Source organism: Rhipicephalus sanguineus, chromosome 1 (genome assembly GCF_013339695.2).
Source record: "Rhipicephalus sanguineus isolate Rsan-2018 chromosome 1, BIME_Rsan_1.4, whole genome shotgun sequence".
Lineage (NCBI taxonomy): Eukaryota > Metazoa > Arthropoda > Arachnida > Ixodida > Ixodidae > Rhipicephalus > Rhipicephalus sanguineus.
The window spans coordinates 161,311,568-161,331,514 of record NC_051176.1 but is presented as its reverse complement, the minus strand read 5'-3'; the positions used below and the strand labels follow the sequence as shown (position 1 = coordinate 161,331,514).

The window sequence follows — 19,947 nt, the reverse complement described above, 5'->3', positions numbered from 1 at the left end:
AAGTGGTTTTTGTTCTGAATGATTCTCCTGCTGGAGTTGTTGCAGAGAGGTGCCATGTACCGGGCAGGTAGCTCCAATAATTTCCAATCATTCAGGAAGAAGGCCTACTTTTTACATGGCATTTTGATATATAACTTATTTCTTAGCCAGTCTCATCATGCTTTGCATTCCATTAAGACAATGTGCAATGCTGAAGTACTATATACTCCTTCCACACCAACATTACATGCATTTTGTGACGAATAGTGATGCTATCTATTATTGCTCTCTATTACTGCATCATTTATAATTTCATACTAGAAAAAAATTGCACAAACATCAGCAAAGACACTTAGTGATCTGTTGTTCATTTGTTGCCGTTGCTGCATTATTATAATGCGCCAAGTACAATCACATTTCAGTCCTTTCTCGGTTACAATTTTAACTAGGGGTGTGCGAATATTCGAAATTTCGAATATTTTTCGAATAGTGTTTGCTATTCGATTCGATTCGCACTGGAATTTTACTATTCAAACTATTCGAACTTCCCAAAAACAAATACATCAACGTCCAATTGAAAGTGACCCCTTCAGATTTTTCAATATGCTTCACCTCATTACACTCTCGTATTGCGGCAAAGCTGCCTTTCAAGTTCCGTTACGGTCGAACATTCCCAAGAGAGCGTCAACGTCAGATTGAAAGTGGTCCCTAGATTTTCAATATCCTTCACCTCATCACACGCCGGTATTGCGGCAAAGCTGCCTTTCAAGTTCCGTTACGGTCGAACATTCCCAAGAGAGCGTCAACGTCAGATTGAAAGTGGTCCCTAGATTTTCAATATGTTTCACCTCATCACACGCCGGTATTGCGGCAAAGCTGCCTTTCAAGCTCCGTTGCGGTCGAACTTAGCCAAGACACAGTCAACGTCAAATTAAGAGTGACCCCTTCAAATTTTCAATATCCTTCACCTCATTACACTCTCGTATTACGGCAAAGCTGCCTTTCAAGCTCCGTTACGGTTGAACTTGGCCAAGAGACAGTCAACGTCCGATTGTAAGTGGTCCCTAGATTTTCAATATGCTTCACCTCATTACACGCCGGTATTGCGGCAAAGCTGCCTTTCAAGCTCCGCTACGGTCGCCAATGTATTAACTCATGAAAACGATGGTTCCAACTTAGAGATGAAAGATGTGGCAGAGGTGGGGGCTCAATTAATGCTGTTTTGGACCTGAAATTCGGGCAGGAAGTCCGAAAAATCGGAAGCCGAAGCTTTTTAGCATCCAAAATTTCAGACGTTCTTATATATCGACGTCTACGAAGTAGATTTGGAACTCCGGACTTGAAGGGAGCACACCCTTGTCCGCCACATTAGTTGGGCTTCCACAGAAGTTGAAAGAGGAGGAGAGGCGAAGGAAATGGCATCTTTGCCTATCACGTGTGAAGTGTTGTCAGCAACACTTTGGTTGCACCAAATCATGTACATAAGTAGAATTCAGTCTCTACATTGCCTCATTCTTGATAAGACAACTATATGAAACACCACCCCGCCAGCGCTTCAACCTAGTGAAAAGTAACACTTTCATGTTGCTATCTCATAAGAATATGCTTAGGAATCCTCTCTAACTTTTTTTTCTGCAATTACATGTCGAAGTATTCGAAAAATATTCTAGAAATATTCGAGAAATATTCGAAAAATATTCGATTCGATTCACACTCACACTCCAATATTCGAATTCGCTTCGCACCCATAATTTTGCTATTCGCACAGCTCTAATTTTAACTTCTCAGTAGACCAGCTGTCTGTGGAATTACACATATCAAATAATGTAAAATAAGCATTTTCTTTTTGCCAAATGGACGCCATGTAACCTTTATATTTAACTCTATTTTAAATTAATGAATTATTCAATATTCCACACAATTAAAAAGCTCTTCATTTGAACTTCCCCACTTTTTCTTGATGCTGTTCCACCATGCTTGAAACTTTTCATCCCTTTAATGCAAAAGTCCTGAACAGGATGAACAATATATCTAAGTTAAATAAATAGGAGATAAAAATGACCATTTCTCAGTTGCCTATAATCACATCGATTGGCACACAATGAAGTAATGAGGAGTGGGAAATATGAAGACTATAGCTCAACATTTACAATGTGGGGGTATTTATTAAAATCATTAAGTCATTCCACATACTTAAAGGCAGTAAAGAAAGAATGCGTGAGGGCACACACATTAAAGTCCAATTCACACAGAATATGCCAATTGAGTGAAGGAGCCTGCTAGTACTACTGGGAAGGATGAACACACTCGTTATCTATTGCAAGTGGGACTGCTTGTCTTAACCCCCTATGCAAAGGGAAGCTTAGTTTACTGGTAAAACCAGTGAAAAGTGATCACTAACAAGCTAACTGCGCTTACCTGCACAACTTCTTGATAAGTGCCGTTGCATTGCGTGTGATGCACCTTGGGAAGTCTATAGCATCAATCCCCTTCAAGATGATGTTATAGGTCTTCATGAAATCAGGATCCGTAAATGGGGGTCTGCATCAGAAGGAGATAAGAATATTTACATTAGTTTCAGGCTCATAAACCATGTTCATGAACCCATATGGCTCTCCTTGGAAGTAAGTAAAAGACTTGTCAAAGCAACAGCCACAATTATCCAGCTGTCCCAAAATGCTTTCACTATTACAGCATTTTCTCACAGTTCACAGATGAGTGCAGCAATAATATATTAAATACTAAATAGCGAAACAGCAGCTACACATTATTTAGGATATGTAGAATGGAAAGCAATTGAAAAATTGGATGTTGAATTTTTGTCCACACATGTGGGTGACATGACTCCATGATCACATTCATTGCCATCTTTGTTTTTTAGCAGCAAGATTTGGATGGGTATTTTTTTGTTGCTTTTACTCAGGGAGATAAGAAGTGAGTGCATAAATTTTATAGTGCAGAGCAAGTTACTGATGTCGACGAGGGTGGCGATGCGGGCTTGTTGGTTGGTCATACTTGAATGAGTTGAGCGCATACGAGGACACGGACAGAAGGAAGAGACGTACACACACTGGCGCTACTACCAACAATTGTTGGTAGTAGCGCCAGTGTGTGTACGTCTCTTCCTTCTGTCCGTGTCCTCGTATGCGCTCAACTCATTCAAGTTACTGATGCCTGCAGATGGGCCACCTCATTCCAGGTAGCCGTGGCATTGTGCTGATAGCTTTGCCCTGTTCACCAGCTGCAGCTGGTCCTCAAGACTTGGGCTTGTCAGTTAAGGTCAAACAAATGATAATATATGGCCTTTGACAATGCCACCGCAGAAATGCTATGTGATGTGCTTTGCTATGTCATGTAATATGCAATGAAACACCTCATCAGATCAACGAGTGCCCTCTAAGTGCACTCAAATGCTAGACAATTAAAAATGGCCCAGACGGGAAGTGTGCCATTTTTTGTACCACATAGGCATTTCTGCTGGTTTATCAAGGTGATGCAAACCCAAAGTGACATAACTACAAAATGACCAATCAAAAATATGGCCCCGGTATTACTGACAGAAACTTAAAAAAAAATTGAAAAAAAAAAGCCATCCACTGTAACGTATAGCACCGACCACTATCAAAGCACGGTCATAGAGCACTATCACAGAGCATTATCACCAGAGACCGGATTTTAGGCAAATGCCTACCTTGTTCCTTACGTTCCTATCACGCCACTTTGATATATGAGCATGAATTAGAGGCTTAGGAGGGCTTTTATAGTGTTTTTATGGTGCCTATAAATGCCTATTTTTGGCATTCGTGCCCATATGCTTATAAGTGCCAATAAATGCCTATTTCAAAACTGGCGCCAATATGAACACTATTTAACCTCAAGTTTCGCTTCCCGGTACAGTTTTAGCTCGTTATTCATGTTACCGTGCGACACTGAATGTTCGGAACTCTTTGGGGTTCAACCTAGTTCTCTAGTTCAATCAACTCCCGGAAACAACTGTAAGCAACAGTGAAGGGACGCACCGGCGAGCATACGCCACCGCGCTGACATGGTGCGAGCGATTGGCGAATGTGAAATTATGGAGAACTGTCAGGGGAAAGTAAAGAGCAAAAGGAGAAAGAAAGTGCATGCGGATTTTGTTTAGTTTGTAATTTACTTTGTAAGGTGTTTACTGCCAGGGGAGAAATTGGTTCGGCCCGGCCAATAGGCAGAATCCCCACCTCCTGGTCTCAGCGATCTGGATGCCTGCTCCTGCTCTATATACCCTTCTCAGTCATGCCGAAAAGAAAGGCACAGAGGCGTGTGTTGATTCGACAGTGGACACTTGACTCACCATGCTACAGAATAAGCGGAGAGACCATGTTCTGCAAGGCATGGGTGACAAAGGACAATTGCATGGCTACGTTCAACTGCTGGTGCCTGTGTACCACCATAAACAATAACATCTTTTGTTTTCCTGTCGTAAATAGAGGTCGCGCATGCCTTCCTTTGAAATTATTTGCATTTATACAAAAATTTATTGTGACTATATTTACGATATTGGAGGTCTAAATCGTTGTTTTGACTGCCTATTTTTGGCCCTTAAAATGTGCTTTTTTAGCGCCTAAACATCTGGCCTCTAATTATCACAATCCAAGAGCACCATCAAGTAAACACAGGACATCTATTTGGTGAACAAAAGATTTTTTTACTTTGGGGAGTGAGTTACAGCTAGCTAGGTGAGTAGTGACTGAAACTTCCGTCTGTCTTGCACAACATATTGATCCACTTGACTTTGAGAAATGTGTGCTCAAGCAAAAGTAACAAAAACACACATGCACATATGATTACGTCCACACGCACACATGAAGAAACAATGCTTCAGCGTTGGTGCAACTTGCACATCACGTTTTAACTGAACTTGGTGCTTTCTTTTTTTTTTTAGAGAAGTGCAATACTGCAAGTAACATAAGGAGACATTTTGTTTTAAATAAGAAGTTATTTGAAGCACATACTTTTCGTTTGCAATGATCAGCAATGAAAGCACATACCAAAGGGTAGGCAAAATGAGCCAAAACGAACACAAAAAATTTAGGTCCGGATGGCTTATATATTTCCTTATTAAGAGAAGGCAAAAACTTAGTTTATTTATAAACTTTTTTCTAGGTAAGCTGTGAGAGTTGCACTATGAATTTCAGCTCCAGGAACAGTCCTTTTAAGCACTGAGCCGTTTGTCTTGTTGCATCCATATAACGTCAGGTGTGATAAGTTCAAACTTCAAGCCCAAGAAAGGAGGACTGCCAACTCACGCGCCAGTAAGGAGCTCAAACATGAGCACTCCCAGGGACCAGTAGTCTGCTGAGATATCATGCCCTCGATTGAGGATCACTTCAGGAGCAACATACTCGGGTGTGCCACAGAAAGTCCATGTCTTGCGCCCATTCACCAACTTCTTGGCAAATCCAAAGTCAACCTGCATGTATGCACATTAGCTGGTTAAAAATGTTGCGGCATCAATACAGTGTCATAAGAATGCTTATAGTACTGTATTTGCGTGACCCGCCGTGGTAGCTTAGCATGTAAGCTAGGTGTCGCGCTGCTAAGCTCGAGGGCACCGGTCTGATTCCTGGCCATGGCGGCTGCACTTTGATGAGAGCAAAATGTGAAGAATACCCATGTGCTTAGATTTAGGTGTACATAAACTAATCCGGAGCCTGACTGGCGTACAAAGTAACTTCTACATGTACTAATATTAGTCTACAGGAGAAAAAACTAAAGCACGAATTTAAATTTCTTAAAATCCTCAGAACTTTACCAGAGAGAACTACTATATTGCTTGGAAGTCCCAAATAAGGCATTTTTGATAAACTGCCTGAAAGTAACAATGATCATGCAAGAACTCTAGATTAACTTGTCACTGAAAGCCCCCTAGCATAAACTGATATGACCGAAACATATTGACAAACTGACAAAGTGGAATACACTAATAAGTGCATACCAGTTTGATGTATCCATGGACATCAAGCAGCATGTTCTCTGGCTTGAGATCACGGTAAATAATGTTCCTGGCATGCAGGTAGTCAAAGGCCTCCACAACACAAGCTGTATAGAACCTTGTAGTGTTGTCATCAAAGTTGCCACTGCAGAATGGACAGTACTTGAGTCAGCTGACAAACACTGATGACAGCACGAGGTAATTAGGGCACTATAAATACAACTCTTGAGTATTATTCCTCGTTAACACTATGAAAGAAGGGCGGGACCTTTTACAATTCTTTTCGTGTTTGTGTGACAGAACAACAAGTGTTTTCTATGCAAAGAGGCTTGCAGATAAGCAGTATACTTTTTCAATTGACACCATCTAGGTGAAATTGTGATATCAACTGCAACTATATATAGTATCAGCACCATTGGACCATGGTTACACTAATAAAAGTGAACACAGATACAAAAAAAAATAGGAAGTGAAAAGACCACATACCAGTAGCATAAATGAAAACCAGCACCTGCTGGCTATACCAGCAGCAACAACAACAATAGTAATGAAGAATAGCATAATAATTATTGAAAAAAACAAGGAGATGGTTCCTTTATAGAAAATGTAATGCTCTAACCTGTACACTTGGGGTTTGCTGGAGATTAATTGGTAAGCCATAATGGTGCTATAAAGATATTGCCTGGGACAACCTTTCTGCAAGCCCAAATTATATCACAGGTGATTAAGTGAGAAATCTGTTGGTATGTATACAGCTGTACATAGATGCTCATACTATGTATTTTCCAGCCTGCTCAGCACCATTTTGGAGTGAAAGCAGTGGCTATGTTTTCTAAGGATATTCCATTACTTAAGCTTAGTTTGGTTTTTGTGTTTAGAGTAGAGCTGTGCGAATAGCAAAATTTTCAGTGCGAAGCAAATTCGAATAATAATGATTGAGTGCGAATCAAATCGAATAATTTCGAATAATTTTCGAATATTTCTCAAACATCTTTCGAATAATTCGAAGTGAAATTACAGAAAAAGTTGCAGAGAATCCCTAAGTATGTTCTTGTGAGATAGCAACATGGAAGTGTTTCTTTTCGCTAGGTTGATGAAGCGCTGGTGGGGTCATATTTGATAGTTGTCTTTCTTATCAAGAATGAGGCAATGTAGAGGCCAAATTGCATTTATGTACATGATTTGGTGCAACCAAAGTGTTGCCGACAACACTTTACACGTGATAGGCAGAGATGCCATTTCCTCAGCCTCTCCTTCTCTTTCAACTTTTGTGGAAGGCCAACTGATGTGGCAGACAAGGGTGTGCTCCCTTCAAGTCCGGAGTTCTAAATCTGCCTCGTAGACGTCAATATATATAAAACATCTGAAATTTTGGAAGCTAAAAAGCTTCGGCGTCCGATTTTTTTGACTTCCTGCCCAAATTTCAGGTCCAAAACAGCATTAATTGAGCCCCCAACTCTGCCACATCTTTCATCTCCATATTGGAACCAGCGTTTTCTTGAGTTAATACATTTGCGACCGTAGCGGAGCTTGAAAGGCAGCTTTGCCGCAATACGGGGGTGTGATGAGGTGAAGCATATTGAAAATCTAGGGACCACTTCCAAACGGACGTTGACTGTCTCTTGGCTAAGTTCGACCGTAACGGACCTTGAAAGGCAGCTTTGCCGCAATACGGGGGTGTGAGGAGGTGAAGCATATTGAAAATCTAGGCACCACTTCCAACCGGACTTTGTCTCTTGGCTAAGTTCGACCGTAACGGAGCTTGAAAGGCAGCTTTGCCGCAATACGAGAGTGTGATGAGGTGAAGCATATTGAAAATCTAGGGACCACTTCCAACCGGACTTTGTCTCTTGGCTAAGTTCAACCGTAACGGACCGTAGCGTGTGTTCTTGATCTTCCAGCCGATGCTTTTTGTTCATCACTACAAGATGTGTGCTTTTCGTGAATACGCAGGCATTTCTGCGCAAATGTGTGCCATTTTTTTACTGTAAAACTGTGTTTTTCCTTTCTAACCCCCCTACAATAATGCCCACTTGAGCGATGTAGGTTTCACTAATAAATAAGAAATAAATAAAATAAAAAAACGGAGCTTGAAAGGCAGCTTTGCCGCAATACGAGAGTGTAATGAGGTGAAGCATATTGAAAATCTGTAGGGGTCACTTTCAACCGGACGTTGACTGCATTTGTCTTTGGGAAGTTCGAATAGTTCGAATGGTAAAATTTCAGTGCAAATCGAATCGAATAGCAAACACTATTCGAAAAATATTCGAAATTTCGAATATTCGCACACCCCTAGTTTAGAGTATTCCCTTAGTGCAACTAAATATTACTGTGCATGCAAACCTTTTCTTTGTCTTCTATAGAGAATTTAAGCGGCATTAACAATGTCACATGAGCAGTATGTATGATCACTGCGCACTCTCATTGTTTGACAATTTAGTAGGCCCATTTACATTGACAAACAGTTGCATTCACCAGTGAACATGTCATAACCACTGATTCACTCCCAGGGGAAACAAATCACCCTCTGCTATGCAGTACTGGACTTCCATCTTCATAAACCAGCTCAGTGCTTATGTCACAATAAACAGAATGTTAAAGGACCCCTGACACCAAAATTGAAACCTCGAGATCTTTGTGTTGTTTGACTTTCCTGTATACGGGGGCACATCTGACCGATTATTAGTGACGAACGTTGCCTTTAAGATATCTTAATTTGGTTTTAAAGTGAGCGTGAGTGCTCACTTGAGTTGGCTGCACCTTGCGACATCCTGGTATGACGTAGATAGAGGCCCCGTGTGACGTTCCAAGTGTAAAGCAAGTATTGTGGACGTCACAGAAGCTTTGCGGGGCGCACGTGCACAATACGACCACTGGCGGCGAGGCCTATTGTTCCGAGGTAGTTTTCGTGAGGGGACACGCGCTTAACAGGTTTAACCCATACCGAGGCACCCACATACTTTCAATCTCTACCGCGTTCGGGGCCCCGATTTGAAAACCGTGCTGTCAACGTCACCACAGCTTGAGTGCACGTGGTCTTTGACGCTCCCCCGCATGGGGCGCCAGTTTCTTGTGGTTTTTAGGCGGGCGTTTTGAAGTGATGCTAAAATGGTCACAATTAACTACGCTAGAATTAGTTGTACGATACGCTAGAGCATTTACGATTTAATTTAGAGATTACCAGACACAAAGCTACAAATTACAGCCAAAAGTCACCAACAAAAATTTCGCTGTCAGGGGTCCTTTAAGAAAGCCTTCGCCGTGGTTTAAGCAATTATGTGGCACCATTAAAGGAAGAACCTGCGAAAAGTATGCTGTCTGCCTGGCCTGCTTGTTCTATCTCCGAGGTTGACTTCATTAAGCATACTATATGTACCCAAATCCTACACATTGCAAACGTGCAATAATCATACTACTACCTCCCCCCCACCCCCCCAAAAAAAGCTACAAAGCAGCTTCCCAGCTTTCAAAAATTAGAAATTCTCCCCACAGGACTATAAGAACTACAGACTCCAATCTCACGACTTGTTGAATATCTTTAACTTTCATCTATCTACAGCAATGTTCAGATGAGAATACTACAGCTCCAGCGCCGTAAACTTACTGAAAAACAAGTTGCAAAGGAGCCCCATACAATGTACATGCCAGTGTACGAAAGAAAGAAAAGTGACAGCAACCTCACTTTTCACATTGCATTTGGTGGCACTTTGGGTCTCTTTATGTGCCAACAAGTGCAAACTTATAGCTACTGCGCATGGTGCAAGAAACCGTGCCACTGACCGGTCTCGAAGGATGGTCCACAGCTCTCCACCTAGACATGGCTCAAGCAGCATGTACAGGTACTTTCTGTCCTTGAATGTCTTGTACAACCTGCAGTACACAAGAGATAATCAAACCTATGACAAAGGTCCCTTTCAGGGAAAGCTTCAAGCACAATGCTTACATTATTCCTCAGTGCTTATTTTTCATTTTCTTGCTTGAATAAATAATAGCCACAGCATAGCCTATACTGTGATACATTTGATTTTAGCATGGCATTTTGTGTGGAATAAAACAAGATGAAATATCAACGATAGAGCGTGAGATCTTTGGAAAAAGAAAGTGTAATTGACAACAATAATTTAAGATTTTATTCAATATCAGAGATAAAAAACATGCAAAATGCATGTGATTTGCCCAAAATTTTCAACTTCTTTAACTTAGATTTTATGCAAAAAAAAGAATATATATGGCCTGTTATGTTGGGACTAATGCTAAATGAGGTGATGCGCATTCTAATGCGGGCATGGAGTCACCCTAGAAAGTTGAAGAGATAAGCTATAGTGATGTTTACCTTTTCTTCAGCTTCCTTCAACTTTCTTTTTCGTAGCTGCAAGACAGCTCCTAGTTATTTTTATTCAGTAATTTTTTACGCACATCTAAAAACTTTATCATATCTGATTGGTCATCCTTGTTCAGCTTTGCACTGCAAGCAAGCTTAGCCAGCCAGGCATGTTTAGCTAGTGCAACGGCTGCCAAGGCCAAATTTTACAGGGTGGAAACTCACCGTGGGATGATGCATGTCACATAACAGCTTGTACAAATGTTATAAAACCATAATAAATAAATAAATAAATAAATAAATAAATAAATAAATAAATAAATAAATAAATAAAAAAGAAGAACTTAGTGGAAGCACAAATGAAATTGCCCTCTAATAATGGCACATAAGAATGATGGTAATATTAACTCCAGAGCACATGCTCCAGTAAACATCAAGAGAACTAGTGCAGTGATGAATCTTCACAGTTGCTCTCAGAGCTTATTCAGTCATAATGGCTATACACGTCCACTCACTATTTAATTTCAGGGGTGTGACAAGCATTGCAGGCAAACGTTAAATGATACCATCATCAGAGTTTTGTTTTTTGTGACTATTAAAAAGCTGAAAATTTATAAATGCAGTCAAGGCTGAAGCTGCAGTGTTCAAGCCAAAGAGTGTAAACTACCCATGTCTTGTAGCAGATAGTCGAAAGCCAATGCTTGACAATGTGCTGAAAAGTCTCTTATTGTTAAAATCGAACAACTACCTACGGCAAAGCAAAAAAAGAAAAAAAGTCAGTTTCGCTGCAACGGCAAAGTAATAAATATGATAGCAACAAATTGGAATGTTATGCAAAGGAGCATTCCCTCTTCTTAAGAGAGCAAATGTTTGGGCTAGTTGGTGACTCATTATGTGACTAATAGCGCAAAAAAGGACAAGAGAAAAAGGACAATTAATGCGTGAAATAATTGAGGCTGCAGAAATCGCGAAACTTGGTGATAAGTGCGTGAGCGTCCCGTCCATTGCCTTGATGGAAAAAGAAGTTCGGTACATGTCCCGTGCGCATGACCACCGCAAGTGATGTGGGCTGATAACACTGTGTGGTTTTTTTGCAACTTAGTGCTTATATTTTTTTGTTCACGTGCCGTTTCCTAATTATTCTGTCTCGTTTTGGAAATAAACTTCAGTTGTAAGTTCAGTGCTCGTCTGTGTTTCTTCCTGATCCCTTGTCCTTTTTTGCGCTGTTAGTCACGTAATTCCCTCTTCTCTTCAGCTGCCATCATAGCCTGCCTACGCACGTGCGAATGGAACATACGACACGCGGACTTTGTGTGGAACCTCACGGTGATGGTGACGCCGACGGAAAAAATGCTCCTGGAGTGTCCACATAATTGCTATCACAATAAAAAAAAAAGTTACTCGGATGGCTTGAATCACATATTCACACCAATGGCCAGACTGCATGGTGATAATGATTCACAACCATTTGATGAACTTGCACAAGGTATACGACCAAATGTTGAAACATGAATCAAGGCTTAGATAACTGAATTTAAAAATGTAATAGAGCACATGTTCTAATTTTGACTTGAAAATTTCTGGTGAAATTAAAACACATTAAGTGGGCACTCGATAATTCAAATTCAAGGGGACCCTAGAATTTTGTTTGAATTATCAGAAGAAAATCTTATAAATTTGAGTTGGAGCAACATACCAACTTGCGTTCTAATGAAACATTCACATATACCTACCTACCAAACCGGAACCTCAAAATTCAGAACTCATAAAGCGCGCAGGGGAAAGGAGATGGGTGACGAAACAAAACTGGCGTGTCTTTTTATTTATTGCTTTTCAAGGCCACAGCAACGTCACAGCTCTGAATTATTGCCAGTAATGTTTTTAGACGTCAGCGGTCACACTGGCACTCGTTATTATGATACACGTGCACGCGTGTGTAATTCAGGGACAAACAAAATGCCCGGTGTTCCGTGACAGCAGGTAGCCCCTTCCCAATGTTGGTATGCTTTTCCACATAATATCGGTGTACTGCAGTGAAAGTAACTTAAGAAGCATTCCGCATGCATTAGATCAAAGCCAGATCGTTTCGCTTTTTTTTTCCTCAATCAACACGCGATTGTTGGTGCACGCGGTTTGACTAGTTTAGGCGCTTTGACGCAAGCAGACAGGAAATCAGCATTATATGTGACTGTTAGTGATAGAAGAACGCAAATGTTCAGGTATAATTGTGCACCATAGGCCAGCAGATATTTCCCGGCACGGACAAGCAAAAAGTTTGAATTGACTGATTTAACGCAGCTAAACAGTTTTAATTAAGCTGCTTTAAAATACATCTAAAACATAGCGGGCCAACCAAAAATTTGAAGTCTGTATGAAGTAATCGAAAGTTTTGAATTATTGCGAAGTCTACTGTATAAATCATATGTGTAATTTCGCTTCAAGCTTGACAGGCACTGGCTGATATCTGTTCTAAAAGGAGTAAAAGACACAGCTGTGGGCACGCATAAAAATTGCTGTAGTATATGTTCTGGTAGTTATAACGGACATCAAGAGGACAGCTGAAACATAATTGTCCCCCAAACAAGCTGTTTTGCACAGTTTTTTGCCTGGGGGACCCTGAAAAAGTGTTGAAAATAAAGTGGATTCTGATCTGATCTAATTGCCTAACCATCTCACAGTTCTGCTCTACAAAAACTTTCATGCGAACAAACTCTGAAAACCATCCCTTCATGTTGTTGCATACAAATCATGAGTGTGCAATGTTCAACGTGCCATATTATAGGTTGTTCCCGTATAACTTGACCTGAGACTTTAAAAATGAAAGGTGCGTCAGAAGCGAATCGAATCAAACACATACTGTTCACACTACTATAGCTACTAAGGCTACTTTTTATTCTCCTCTTAATAACTCATCAATTGTGTTTATTACCCAACTTTTCAATTATTGGCTGAAGACCCATATTATGATCATAGAGTTGTAGAGCACCTTCAGAAACCACCGAGTAAATTGTTACGATTAAGATACGTCTCCCGTAGTCTTTTCTTCTGCGTTGCAAAAAAAGCCAGGAAAATATGGAAAAAAAAAGCCACGTGACGGAGCGCTTGTGCACTGCTGTTGTGCTGCTCTCAAGCATGCAAATCAGTGAACAAGGTCATCTGCAGCATGACTATGGCCACGAAGAAGTGGCAGTGTGTTTTGATGGTGGCCGGCATCTGGGCCTCTGGCTTTTTCCGGATGACAGCACATATACATGCTGCTGGCTGAGCGCTGCTGAGGCAATAAAGTGCCCATGTGCTGCAGACGACCTGGTACACCGATTGCACGCTTGAGAGCAGTGCGATAGCAGGGCACAAGGGCTCTGTGGCGTGGATTTTTTAAATATTTCACGGGCTTTCTTTGCAATGTAGAAAAAACAACTGCACGAGACACATCATATGGTAAACAATTCTATAGGTAGTTTTTGAAGGCACTTTACAACTCTGCGATCACACTCTGGGTCTTCATCCAAGAATTAAAAAGTTTGGTAATTAAACATAATTATCGAGTTAGTTAAAGAGAAAATGAAAAATAGCCTGAGTAACCATAGGCTAGTGCGAATAGTATGCCTTAAATTTGGTTCAATTCGCTTCCGATGCGCCTTTCATTTTTAGAGCCTTGGCTCAAGTTACGTGGGAAAACCTGTATATACACTATAGAGAGGTATTTGCTTGCTTGCAATAGATGCTATTGTTGAAGACTGTAGCTTACTTAATGATGAAGTCACAATTGGCTTCCTCCAGAATCATCTTCTCAGACATGATATGCTGCTGCTGCCTTGTCTCCACAATCTGTGCCTTTTTCATGACCTTAAGTGCAAATGAGCGCATTGGATCTTGCATGCTTTGTACCTAAAAAGGCAAAAACCAAACATGTGAATCAGAAGACTTAGTTAACGACGATGTGCAAGCAGGACCATGACCATTTCTAGGAAATGTTTTCTGCATGCTTGTTCTCAAACACACCAGTCTACAATGTATAAGTGTTATCACACCGTCACAGACTTGTTGTTTTGCTTTCTGCCAGCGTTCACTTTCACCCGACTAGTATCATCATTCTTGCTCTTGTGCAAGGCATGTTAGCAGTGTCAGAAACTTTGTGAAAATTGTCTGCTGACAGTATGATGGTCAATAATCATCACAGTGTACATGTCTCGAATACATTACATTACTAAGCTGATGTTAGCACCACTAACTACTGTGAAGTATACAAAAATGAACGTACATATAAATAATAGCTGATGAACTCAAGCAAAGTGATCCGTTTTGAGAATTGCAAACTGTGCTTGCCACTACAGTTGTTACTTAAGAGTTGCTGCTTCTCAGGTACAAGTTTACCCAATATTGCGTTCTATTAAAAATCATTTCATTTGCTAGTGTTTTTGCCTGTGAACCAACATTATGCCCCGATAATATTTCGGTTATTAAATCATGGTAGTCTTGAACTGCTATACAGCAATAACTTCAGCACTTTATTTTTTTTACTTGTGCACTCTAACACCTAGGCACACTCAGGGCTTAAAGTCAAGGGGGGGCCCGGGGGGGCCCGGCCCCCCTTCCATTTCTTAAGGAGCGGCTGTATGCATGTGTGTATGTAAGTATATAGGTCGCCGCACTCTGAGGGCCCCCCCTCCCGTGAAGGGAGACTTTTAGCCCTGGACGCACTGTGTAAACTGCACATTGAAAGAGAAGCTTGCACAAATGGTCACACATTCTACATAGACATTAACAAGCAATGCAAAAAGCAGGGTTAGTCTGTTAATGACATGGAACAAAGTGACGGCATTCATTGTGCACCTAAAATGCGATCCCATTTTTTTGATGCAGCATTTTACTCAACATGTAAAAGCAGAGCAAATATTTCTGCAAACAGATGCATAGCCTGACATTATCAACATTAAATAAAGATGGTTAGCATGGTAATTTCTTCCTACCAGTTCGACCCGGCCAAAGCCACCAACTCCTAGTGTAGCTATCACACGGAGATCGCTCAGCTTCAAGTTTGCGAACTCTTCATTGATCCTGTTCAGAAAAGAAATTACAAGAAAAAAACTCAGGATAATGATTCACACTATATACTAACGGAAGACACTATGAACTTGTAAAAAAAATGAAACAGTTCCCACACAATGTGACATGCTTACCCATATGATAAGTTTCCAAAGAAAGCACCAAAATAAGTAGAGAAGTAAATTAGAACAATTCAACTCCTTGACACATATACAACAATATAAAAACTATAGACACAATATAAAAGCTATATAATACCTGTGTTTGCCTTAAATCGCAATGGTGCTTACATATGCAGTTATAAGCAATGAAATAAAGAAAAGCTAGAGGTATGCTGCATGGCTGTACAGAGGGTGCTTCAAGCGGCTTGAGCTAAACTATCTCACAGGGGAAACCAACAAAATACTGTTATTAATCACCTTGACCCAATCAGAGTAGTTTTTACAATGTACTACCATATATCTCATGAAATTGATTGGGAAAATTTATGTAAATACTGAATATTCATTTAAAGGGCTAGTGTGTTATTTGGATGGTTGTAGAGAATGTCAAGAAATGCCACATGGAGTTAACTGCCACAACTTGCCAGTTGACAACTGTTTTTGCATAATAACGACAACAGCAACACTGCATATCTATCTGCATGCATGCCTGAATTATTTTTTTAAAGTTTCTATTGAGCGAATGAAGTTTGTATGTGGGCTACCAAGTAGCAACCAGCTACAAATGCCAGTGTTGGCCAAACAGCTGATGTCAGTGATTTCTATTCAAAAACAGAAACTGTGCTTGGCACAAATGATAAGCAAGCACAAAAGCACATTTAAAATTTGTTTACTTGCACCAAAGTCCTTTTCTTTCGTATGCTATGGACATTGTTAACAGATTGACTGCTTGCACAAAACACAAGGACTGTGCGAATGAGTTCGCAAAACAATAACATCAGCTGTATGTTTCTTGAATGACTGCAAAAATATCAGAATCATAGTTCGTTGTGGTGTTGATCAGCAACAGGCACACTACTTGTGTGCCTGTTGGTTTATAGCTATCATAAGGTGCATTCTGTGTTTCTAGAAGCAACAATTTTGCACATTGAGATGCTTAAGTGGGCATTGGGAACTATAAGAAAGCAGTATCCACATACAGTGTATCATATCCAACTGAAGAAGAGGATAATATGTATTTTCCAAACATGTTACACTTCTGCAGTGATAAATATTCCATCAGTAAAGTTTTAAATCATCAGAATGATTCAGTGATGTGAAATAGGAGCAGTTGGGATAACAATAGCCCACCTTTGTCTCGCACCAACATCCTCGTCATACTGCTTGCCCCGAATTTCATCAATGTTGCTCATCAGCTGGTTGAATGAGCTACAGGGAAGGGGAATAAAAGGGTGTTCAAGAGATATAAAAACAAGCCACTATTAATTCCATGAGACAACAGCCCATAGACAAGACAAGAATAGAATTTTTTTTTTCACTAAATACTATGGCACTCTTGTGCTGAAACAGTGACTATCATGACACTGCACAATGTGCTTATGTTGGGCTTCCTATCCTCAGAAAAGTGCTTGAAGATTTCCCAAACAGCCTACAGGTTTGCCAAGTTAGAAAACTGTTACAGCTAAATTGACTTGCACGCCTGTAACAGGCCAATCAAGCTCTCGCCATGAAATTATCAAGGATGGAGTGCTGAAGAAATACTTTATCAGCCTAAATCAATTTAGTGGTTTCCTTTAGTGCCCCTTTAAGTGTTGTGCATTATAAAGGATATATAGCATATAAGCTGATATGGCTCCTGCCACTGGCTCCAGCCATGATATGTGACCATCAAGGTATTTGCAGGCATTCTGATGAATCACAACATGAATTCAGTGACATGTTAGACAGTTAATCCCACTTTAGCTTACCTGATCTTGATGTTTACAGTACACTGTATGTATGCTACCAACATGCTTCCTCATGTGCTCCGGATATTCATTAGTGTACATGTGTACTGTTTGTAAATGTTTCTGTGATTAGTGGCAATCATGTATGGATACAGAGCAACAGGATAAATAACTGCAGATTCAGTCCAAGCATACTGCACAATATGTGCAGGTAAATAAATATTGAAACAGAAGATGTTTAAGGGCAAGCAAGAAAATAAACGCCAATGCTTACTCTCTGTCGATGACTAGACATGTCACACCCTCGGGATCGTCTGCTATTATGTTGGCTGTACGACATTCTTCACTGTAAAAAAGAATGCAACAAAATGGCATATGAGCAAATTGACACTACTATTGAAATGACATAAAGACAGCAAGGCAAAAGTAAAAATGAAAAAGGAAAGATGCAGATTAGTAGAATCCTAATGTTTAATATTTCTCATACATCAACTTCACAAGGTCATTTTTTCCTACAGCTTGAACTTCATATTACACACAAGAAATGTTCAAAAATACATGACTTAACATGATGGATGCTTTTGTTATAATTTGCATTACTAACAGTAATAACTAGTATACTTGTGCCCAAAGAACCAATCACCCACACATCTCTTAATTTGATATGATGTGGAGCATAGGCGGAGAGTACGGGGGGGCTGGGGGGCTTGGGCCCCCCCCCGGACTGCCTCATGGGGGGGCAGAGCCCCCCCTGGCGCCGGCCCAGGGTATTTTTTAAGAGCTTGGCAGGTCCCCGAGTCGTCCTGTCTGGCAGCTATTTCACAGGAGGCTGTTTATACCCACTTCTTTTTCATTTCAGCCATTTAAAGTTCGGCACATGGGCCAGTGACAAGTCAAACATTCAATGAAAAGGTGCCCCTCAAACGGATTTTTACGTGCAGAATGTGTTGTGCTGATAAACAACTGAAGCGACGACTTAAGCTATGACAAATTAAAAAATTCACCGGCGATTATACGATACTGCCTAATTCGCTGAGCGTAACCTCGTGTTCGGGCAACGCCAGCTGTGTTTGAAGTTTTGACTATCCGAGTGCTACGCGCACTATATACTCTGTACATTGTGGCTGTCGCAAACCAAGTGAAACGCCGACAGCCCCGTTACGACAAGCGAAGCCAGCCGCAGTGCACGTGCCAGCCCTGCATGCGCACGAGCTCCGACCGAGGGGCCAGCGCGCACGACAGAGGAAGAAAGCGAGGTTAGAGGCAAGTATCTCGTGATATCGACAGACTCCACGTTCGCTCTCTTTCGTCTTCGTTCGCACTATCGGTTACGCCGCCGACGCCAACGCCGATGTGCGCTCAACTCAGGAACGGACGCCTAAGAGCTGCGCTCTAATTGTCTTGAAACCCGTAGTGAATGGTTTTTAGAACACAAAAATGATACTGAGAATACAAAGCAATCCCGACACAGTCAGCCAGTGAACGCTTTCGCATGCGCTTTCGCACAAACGTTTCACTAGGGGCATGTGGACCCTCGAAACACAATTTTCTCAAGACTAAGCAGTTTTTGCCTACATATTGGTATCTTCGACGTGCCTGCTAATAAAAGTGCCGAGAAAAGATAGTACGCAGTTTTGATTTATCAGTAAAGGGTTTTACTAAAAGTTCGGCCACCAATGAGCAACTCCATTACTCGTCCAGATTCATAACCGCAGCTTCGCACAAGGTGTAGTGGTAGCAAATGGTATTTGCTACCATCTCAGAATTACTTTCGGCCATCTTGAATTGAACTCACTGGTATATAATTAAAGCTTCCCGTGATAGCGTTAGCCTACTGTCTCCTGTGTGGCGCATGTTTTAACAAAGTAAAGCCTAACCGCACGCATTGAGTGAATCGATTTTACGCGACGCAGTCAACGAATCAGCGAAAAAGGTCGCCTACGCGACCTTTTCCGCTTCGAGCCAAAAGTTACGAGGTGGATAGATGTCTTTGTGTAAATAGAAAAATAAATCTAGGGTCTTCTACTTACAGATCTTCATTATGATATCGCGGGCACCTAAGAGACTAAAGTTACATGAAATTCTTTAATTTGGAAGTTGGACTCCTCTCTCTCTCTCTCTCTCTCTCTCTCTCTCTCTCTCTATATATATATATATATATATATATGTATATATATATATATATATATATATATTATATATATATATATATATATATATATATATATATATATATATATATATATATATATATATATATATATAGGGAGAGTGAGAGAGAAATGTGGAAGAGCAAGTCAGGCCCCTGCCCCCTCCGGTAAAATGAAAACTCTCCGCCTATGATGTGGAGGACACTGCAGTAGGAGACTTTAAAATAGTGTTGATGGAGCACATTGAATAACCTATGCTGCTTCAATATGCACCAAAATTCTAGCGCAAGATTCTTGCATAAGTTCACTAAGCATTGCAAATGCCACAGTCAAGATTATGTTTTACTATATAGTATCTACATTTTGTGCAATGCAATAATTCTACAAATGAAAGAAGTGATCGCAGTAAGAAACATACTTATTTTATTTGTAGTTATATCTTGCAGTTTTACAAAACCAAAAGACATGGCAAGGAAATGTAAATCAACTGGATTTTACTAAATGCATATAAGATCTTGACACATGCTAGTACATATGCAAACATAAAAGCAAGGAACACTTCAGTAGAAATTAGCTTCAACAGTTATGCTAC

At 40.6% G+C, this 19,947-nt stretch overlaps 2 protein-coding genes across 4 annotated transcripts in view; both read right to left on the bottom strand.

Annotated features, from left to right (window-relative positions):
* Positions 1-19,947, bottom strand: part of LOC119401386 (protein transport protein Sec24A) — a 651,765-nt gene that overhangs the window by 376,041 nt on the left and 255,777 nt on the right. The window lies entirely within an intron of this gene.
* The window catches only part of LOC119401322 (cGMP-dependent protein kinase 1), a 175,433-nt gene that overhangs the window by 12,975 nt on the left and 142,511 nt on the right, over positions 1-19,947 (bottom strand). For all 3 annotated transcript variants that reach the window (XM_037668035.2, XM_037668024.2, XM_037668044.2), the window contains exons 8-15: positions 17,480-17,551; positions 16,610-16,687; positions 15,242-15,329; positions 14,020-14,159; positions 9,731-9,820; positions 5,954-6,095; positions 5,265-5,428; positions 2,398-2,520 (exon numbers count right to left, since the gene is read on the bottom strand). In XM_037668035.2, coding sequence (XP_037523963.1) covers positions 2,398-2,520; positions 5,265-5,428; positions 5,954-6,095; positions 9,731-9,820; positions 14,020-14,159; positions 15,242-15,329; positions 16,610-16,687; positions 17,480-17,551 — 897 coding nt within the window. The remainder of the gene's footprint in view (positions 1-2,397; positions 2,521-5,264; positions 5,429-5,953; positions 6,096-9,730; positions 9,821-14,019; positions 14,160-15,241; positions 15,330-16,609; positions 16,688-17,479; positions 17,552-19,947) is intronic.